A 7,732-nucleotide genomic window follows, 5' to 3' on the forward strand; every position below is an offset into this window, starting at 1 on the left:
TAAGGCCGGATTCACACCTTGGCAGAAAAGCAGAAAGCAGAAAAACAGAAGCCAATCAGAACTCGCGCTAAAAAAGCAGAATGTACTGCTTATTTTCAGCGCGAGTTCTGATTGGCCTCTGCTTTTCTGCTTTTCTGCCAAGGTGTGAATCCGGCCTTAAGCACGTATCAGACTATGCATTGAGGTTGAAATTTGACCAATCAGAACAAGAAAATTTTAGTTTCTTTTATCCTGATTGGTCAAATTTCAATCTTCAATACGTAGTCTGATACGGGCTTTATACAAGAATTCTGATTGGCTTCTGCTTTTCTAGCACGAGTTCTGATTGGTTTCTGCTTTTCTGCCAAGGTGTGAATTCTCCCTTAGGCCGGATTTACACCTTGGCAGAAAAGCAGAAAAGCAGAGGCCAATCAGAACTCGCGCTGAAAATAAGCAGTACATTCTGCTTTTTTAGCGCGAGTTCTGATTGGCTTCTGTTTTTCTGCTTTCTGCTTTTCTGCCAAGGAAAATAAGCAGTACATTTTGCTTTTTCAGCGCGAGTTCTGATTGGCCTCTGCTTTTCTGCTTTTCTGCCAAGGTGTGAATCCGGCCTTAAGCACGTATCAGACTATGCATTGAGGTTGAAATTTGACCAATCAGAACAAGAAAATTTTAGTTTCTTTTATCCTGATTGGTCAAATTTCAATCTTCAATACGTAGTCTGATACGGGCTTTATACATACTTTTTGGTGTCAATTTTTTGGTACAGTATATAAGGGAGTTAGCAGTCTAGTAATATATAGAAGTCTGTGCTGTGAGGTCATGGGTCTAGGTCTAGGAATAATATGTAAAAGTATGTGATTGCAACAGATTGCAACTTGCAACTTGCAACTGTATTCATAAAATTGCAAGAAAAGTATTATAGTTTAAAAATGGGAAAAGGATTCAACAATTACATGTGCAAGAAATTTTTTCATCCAGCATCACGAGATAATTTAAAACGAGTATGAAAATGCAGTATAATCTTTTTATTATAACTGAAAATATTTTTATATAGTCTCTGTGAAAAAAGTCATATCTTATACTTTAAAATAATAAACATACAAAATATTTTAATTTTAACTGAAAAATCGATTCTTCATATAATTTAGCAGTCACATTTTATTGAAATTTATTATATTTCCATATCTGAATCATGATATTCTTTTTTGTATTATATGTGTATGTGTATGAGAGAAAGAAAAAAAATTGACCAATTTATAATATAAAATATAAAAAGAAATATAAAAAAAAAATAAATAAATAAAGAGTAACTATTGATATTCGTTTTTAATTAGAATTAATATTTATATTATAATTTATTAATCTTAATTTGTTAATCGTGATACCACTTGTTAAATAAGTTATGTAGTAATAAATTCAAAACTTTTTGGAATACCTCTTTAATAAGTTTCCAAATAAAATTTAAAAAGAATATAAATAACAATCTTATATTGGTATTGAATTATAAAAGTAAAATAGTTTTTGAATATGTGATAGTTTAACAATTGGTTTTATTATGCATAACAGATAATATATATTCAGAAATATTTTACAACAGAAATTAAAAAATTAAAAAATCCTGCTGAGGTATGCGATTTTGTTATATATTTAAATAATTTTATAATAAGCAGAATATATTCCTTTATGTTAAATATATGTTTTTTATGTCAGGTATGGATGGCAGAACAGCAAGCAGAGGCTTACAAGAAGAAGCAGGAAGAACTGCGAGTACAATATGAGAAAGAACAAGATCTTCATAATAATAAGTAAGTTTACAATGTTATATAATAAGTAATCTGGTTTCTAAAGTAAAATTTTTTTCAGAGCATTGCTGAGCAAGGAAAGCAAGGATAAACTTAGTGTGAACTTCATGTATGAACCACCTCCTGGAGCAAAAAAAGAAAGAGAGAAGGAAGACAATGAACCTGAATACAAGTTTGAGTGGCAGCGGAAATATAATGCTCCAAGAGAAAGTTATTGCAAAGGAGATAGTGAGATACGAGATCAACCTTTTGGTATACAAGTAAGGAATGTACGATGTATCAAATGTCACAAATGGGGACATATAAATACAGGTAATTTAATAATATTTACAATTTATTGAATTATGAGATTACTTTTTACTTCTTTAGAAAATTACCAAGTTATTTTTTAAACAAATGAGTCTTAAGCTTTATCTGTTATTGACAAAATAGCTTACTTAATGATAATTGATCTCATACTTATCCCTCATCGCATCTTCAGTAAGCTGCTGAAAAGATTTATGGAGCAAATAAATAAGTCCCCATTTTATTTATAAAGTTCTGTATTAGTCTTGAGTATAGTAATCTTGTAACTGCATTAAAGAGCTGTAAATATAAAATAAAAAACAAGCTTTAATAATAAATTATTTTTAGATAAGGAGTGTCCGTTATATAGTCAAGCAATGAGTGTTGTAATGGCAAGTAATAATTTGCAAGTATCATCTGCTCCAGATACTATGATACTTGTGCAACAGATGCGAGAAGATGGTTTGGCTCTAAAAAAGTAATGTTACATTATAATACATATTATTTGCGCGCGTGTACATGTATTTACATGCATGTTATATGTATTTGTAAGTGTATGATGTAGAAAAAAGTTTTAATAAATAAATAGCCTAAATTATGAAACAGATTAATAGAGTATAAATAGATATTAAATTATTTAATTTATTTTATATATTGTATATATATATATGTATTGCAGATCTGTGTTGGATGCACAACAGCATTTACGAATTCCAGAACATGAACACCCTATGATCTCTGAAGATGAAGAACAGTCAGAATTGTCTTTTCTAAAATGTTTATCGAAAAAAGAAAAAAAGAAATTATTATTGTAAGTTAATTGAACTATATAATATACATAGTTGTAATATATGCATAGCATATAATAATATATACATAGTATATATGTATAATATACTCTCTTACTAATGATAAGAATATCTGGGAATTAAAAATATATCTTTAATATAAGTATTTTTTAAATTTTATTAAATTAGAAGATTATTTATGTTTATAATTGAATTACAGGAAACTACAGTTATTAGAAAAGAAAAATCGCACGAAAAGAACAAGAAATCTGAAGAAGAAAGAAGTGAATTGTAATATAAAATCTAGCAGTAGTAGCAGTGATACTAGTAGTAATAATGATAGCGACAACAACAGTAATAGCACATGCACTACCAGCGATTCAAAAGATTCTCATTCTAGAAAAGGCAAGAAGAAGAGAAAAAAGTCCGACTCTAAAGAGAAGTGTACTCATAAACATAAAAAAAAACGAAATAGTGATGTGCATAAATACAAACGTAAAGAGAGGAATAGCAATACCAAATATGAGACAGATAAGAATCGCTACGATAGAGTAAGAAAAATTAAAAATGAAAATAAGAACAAAGACAATTTGCAACACAAAATAAAGAAAAAGCATGCTCATTAACAACAATCTTGAAAATATTATAAAATGTAAACGTATCATGTAGTTATGAAATAATTAATAATAAAAAAGCGTGTTTATATTATTAATTTTGAAATGCATATCACAATTTAATTTCATATATTTTTGAGACAATAAAAGTTCTGCAGATTACAGATTGATCTTTTAGCTGCAAATGGCGTGTATATGTATAGCTCGAAAAGTTCTTTTTTAAACAGATGTATATGCGTCCTCATTAAGCTCAATAAGCCATATATATATATATATAATATATATATATAATATATATATATACATATATAGATATATATATGTATGATTATTGTTCTGCACATAACAGTTTTCAATTTAAGCACGTCGCAGCGGAAGGGTTAATATTTAAATATTTGCACATATATGTATATATTATAATGGAATAGATTGTAAATTAATTACAATATTTTATTCAATGACAAACATTTCTAATAACCATTTGTGGTACAAACATTAATAAGTTTTATTTCAATAGCATGCACTTTATTTTTACAAATCAATGAAGCGCATTAACATGTTATTAATATTCTTACAATTGTGTATAATTATAATGTAATATATCTCTTTTCCACAAAGATGATACATGGAACCATTGGCAATGTACATATATATTTTGTATATTACAGATTTTAATTGAATTCCTTTTCTCTTATATAACGCGTATTATTCAAAAACGTCATAAATAATAATCTTTTTTACTTCATTTTTATAGTTTTTATAATATAGTTAGTTTAATAACAATCCTGTCTCGCATATATGTTTTTATATGTAATGTACTATTGTATTGTGTATATGTATGTATGTGTGTGCGCGCACGCGCGTGTGAATGTGTAAAATGTTAGCCACATTGGCCTTGAACACTTGGGCATTTTGAAATCTGTTCACCTAATTATTTTTTGCAAATAAATTACATTTTCAATGTGATACAATACTATTAATTTTAGGAATATTATAATATTGGATGACAGCTATATATATAATTAATTCATTATGTTTAACAATGAGCCTTTGTGTGTGTATAGTATGTGTATAGATAGATAAAACGAGAGAATACACTTATTATATTACAATTGAAACATTTTTCATCTTTTTCATACCGCTGAAAATGATATAACAATTACGATTAATCCTATTAGAGAAATGCCGTTCTTTAATATGCAATATACAAAGTTGCTTTAGATAGAATCACAAAAAAATCGACTTTATTCTTACATATATGATACAATGTAAAATTTCTATTCAATGTAGTTTTTCTTTCTGTTTTTATTAAAACAGATTTCTCTTTACATAATAAATTGAATATATATTTGCATTGAATATGTAGTTGCAGGACAAAAAATAGCGGATCTAATCTCCTATGTAAGATTTCCCAATAATTATGTTATATATAAGTATGAATCATTGTAATGTCTAGGATACATAAACCGGAATGTAAAATTATTTTAACAAGACTTGATACAAATCTTATCTTTTATATATATATATATATATTTTGTATCTATCGCATAAAAAAAATTGCTCAAGAAAGATTAGAAAATACATTTTCATCCAAAGTACAAGTGTTTTATTCGCAGTAAAATGGTTGTAAACGTGCAGAAACATTAAAAATTAAAAAACTTAGAGATTGATTTGATTTGAAAACAAAAAAAGATTCAATCATGCAATATGTTCTTGAAATGCAAAAAAGAAAAATAAAAAAAGAAAGAAAAATCGTTGGAAAGAAATTTTTCTGTAATATTTTTTAATTCTAATATTTCTTTAAAGCACTCGTCCCTTTATACATATAAATCTTCACTATTTGAAACTCTATTGCTAACCAATTATATTATAAGTGATATGATTGTGTTATTATGATTGTGATATTATTTGCATTACTATTAATATAATCTTTAGATTTGAACTGCATTTCGCTCGTAAATGTTTCATTAATGCCATAAATTTGTTTTCTAACGAATATACTTGTTCTTGACATATATTTACATAACAAAAAGATATATTATTCGCTTTCTTGCATTGCAAACAAACATTTGGCTATTACGAAATAGTCTAAGTCGCATGTGCAAACATATCGCGAAATCGAAGAGAGGCCGCCCAAATTTATTGTTTATTTTTTACTATATATAATATGTGCTCTAAATGTAATGCTGTTCATCGTTTATAGGCACGCTAGCGTAAACGATACAACAGCTTTATGGACTATATTTCTTTCGTTCATAATTCACATCAGAAAGTTGATAGTTTGCGCACAAAGCATTGCAGCACTATAAATGATTTGGTGGCTGGCCGAGATCCACCATTTCAGCGTCTTCTATGCTATTGGACCCCATAATATGCTGTCTATGCTGCTGTTGAAAATCTAACGATGGATGCAGATGAACATCACAGTGTGAACCAGTCGCTGCACCAAAACCAGTATTGTTCAACAGTGTCCTACGGGGGCTTCTAGCGTTTACGACTTTCGGTTGCGCATACATTTCTTCCAGGACACTCGGTGCCACGTATGTGAAACCCTGAAATATCATGTTTGCAGATTCACTGAGTGTACTTTCAACTGGTGAATCAACCGGTACGGTCGCTGTGAATTGTTCGTCAAATTGCGATGTATCGTCAGCGCTTTTCAAAGATGGTTTAAACGGCGGATCTAATTTCCGCGCGATTACGTCCTGCCAATTGATATGCTTGAAAAAGTTATGGTTCTTAATTTGCTCGGCGTCTTCCAGACCGGAGCCCAATCTTTGAACAACTTGCCTCTTCAAGAGTTTTCGTATAAGATCTCGGGCGTCCGGTGTTAAGTACTGTGGAAGACTTAGTTTTCCTCGTAAAATTTTTTCGATAGTTTTTCTTCTATCATCACCAGTGAATGGCGGACCTAAACTCCACCAATCCACTGCTTTACCATGACCGCTCCGAGTTAAAATTTCCGGGGCCATGTATTCTATCGTTCCACAAAATGTGTGCGTCACTGTTCCTTCTTGTATATGTTCCTTGCAAAGACCAAAATCTGTTAACTTAACATGACCTTCAGCATCCAATAAAATGTTCTCTGGTTTCAAGTCTCTGTATATAATTCCCTGATTGTGAAGATGTTGCAGTGCCAGTATAATTTCAGATAAATAAAAGCAGGCTGTGTCCTCTAAGAAAATACCTTCTCGATCGAGGTATGTGAAAAGTTCACCACCACACAGATATTCCAAGATCAAATATAGTTTGCCACCAGTTTGGAAAGCATACATAAGATTCACAATAAATGGATGTTTTACAGCTTCCAAGATATTTCTCTCAGCTTTAGTATGAGCAGTATCTTTCTGATTTCGTATAATGGATGCTTTACGCAGTACTTTCATAGCAAAAATACTGCCTTTATCTTTTCCAGTAACTTTTCTAACTTGGAAGACCTTCCCATAGCCACCTTCTCCTAAGATTTTGCATAATTCAAAATCCTGTGGACCAGCTTTTTCTTGACCAGGATTTACATTCTGTTCAGACAATTGAACTCTCTCCAAATTTTCAGATCTGAAAGTAATTCAATAACTCTACATTTTAATGACTAAAAAAAGCATTTATTCTAAAATCATGCAACCAAAATACTTACTCTAATATAGTGCTTACAGTCGCAGCATGATTATATTCCTCCTAAGAATAAATATATTTATATTATGTATACACATACCATACACACACACGCACGCGCGCGCGCACGCACACACACACGTGTGTATAAAAAAAGAATCAGGAATTTAAAAATCTCATAAAAATACCAAAAACTGAGATAGAATATTCAAACCAATGGCAGTATTGATGTATCTACTCGTTTGTGTTAGAGTTCCAATTTTCACATTTTAAATAGTCAGTATATATTATGTTATAAATGTATAAATATAAACATTAGGTTTTCTCCAGAAATGCATGCATTTATTATTGAACATTACTTTCAATCAAATTTGTATCATTTCATGCAAAATCAGTTCAAGAAGTTTGGAGACATACTTTACATAAGTCAGTGATTCAACATACAATTAAATGTTTTCAAGAAAATTTATCTCTAGACAATGCGACTTATAATTAAAGTTCAAGTCTATATTGATAATCTAGGAGAGTAATTTAAAACTTTTTTTATAAAATTTCAATAAAATAAATTTATTTGTTCCATTTAAGAGCTTTTCTCTCAATAATTTTTTTTAGAACAGTTTCTTTCTTTGACATAGCTCGTATACATATA

The 7,732-nt window shown here is 29.7% G+C and overlaps 2 protein-coding genes across 3 annotated transcripts in view; one reads left to right on the forward strand and one right to left on the reverse strand.

Annotated features, from left to right (window-relative positions):
* Nucleotides 1-758: 758 nt before the first annotated feature.
* On the forward strand, nt 759-3,635 carry LOC115232882 (corepressor interacting with RBPJ 1). 2 transcript variants are annotated; one of them, XM_029803031.1, is made up of 6 exons: nt 759-983; nt 1,693-1,787; nt 1,846-2,096; nt 2,418-2,547; nt 2,749-2,880; nt 3,078-3,635. In XM_029803031.1, the coding sequence occupies exons 1-6, from the start codon at nt 912-914 to the stop codon at nt 3,481-3,483; spliced, it is 1,086 nt and encodes a 361-aa protein (XP_029658891.1). In that variant the 5' UTR covers nt 759-911; the 3' UTR covers nt 3,484-3,635. The 2 variants fall into 2 exon arrangements, with proteins under 2 accessions (XP_029658891.1, XP_029658893.1); XM_029803033.1 differs by having other exon boundaries at nt 769-832.
* Nucleotides 3,636-5,708: 2,073 nt separating this feature from the next.
* The window catches only part of LOC115232881 (ribosomal protein S6 kinase beta-1-like), a 2,650-nt gene continuing 626 nt past the window's right edge, over nt 5,709-7,732 (reverse strand). The window contains exons 3-4 of the mRNA XM_029803030.1: nt 7,106-7,146; nt 5,709-7,026 (exon numbers count right to left, since the gene is read on the reverse strand). Of these exons, the coding sequence (XP_029658890.1) occupies nt 5,775-7,026; nt 7,106-7,146 (1,293 nt within the window). The 3' untranslated portion in view covers nt 5,709-5,774. The remainder of the gene's footprint in view (nt 7,027-7,105; nt 7,147-7,732) is intronic.

This window comes from Formica exsecta, unplaced genomic scaffold (genome assembly GCF_003651465.1).
Source record: "Formica exsecta isolate Colony F162 unplaced genomic scaffold, ASM365146v1 scaffold150, whole genome shotgun sequence".
NCBI lineage: Eukaryota > Metazoa > Arthropoda > Insecta > Hymenoptera > Formicidae > Formica > Formica exsecta.

Bases quoted from the DNA above. Each gene is read 5' to 3' on its own strand.
- LOC115232882 (XM_029803031.1), top strand. From the start codon at position 912: ATGGGAAAAGGATTCAACAATTACATGTGCAAGAAATTTTTTCATCCA. The intron at 2,097-2,417 runs GTAATTTAATAA...AATTATTTTTAG, and splicing joins ATGGGGACATATAAATACAG to ATAAGGAGTGTCCGTTATAT. The intron at 2,881-3,077 runs GTAAGTTAATTG...ATTGAATTACAG, and splicing joins GAAAAAAAGAAATTATTATT to GAAACTACAGTTATTAGAAA.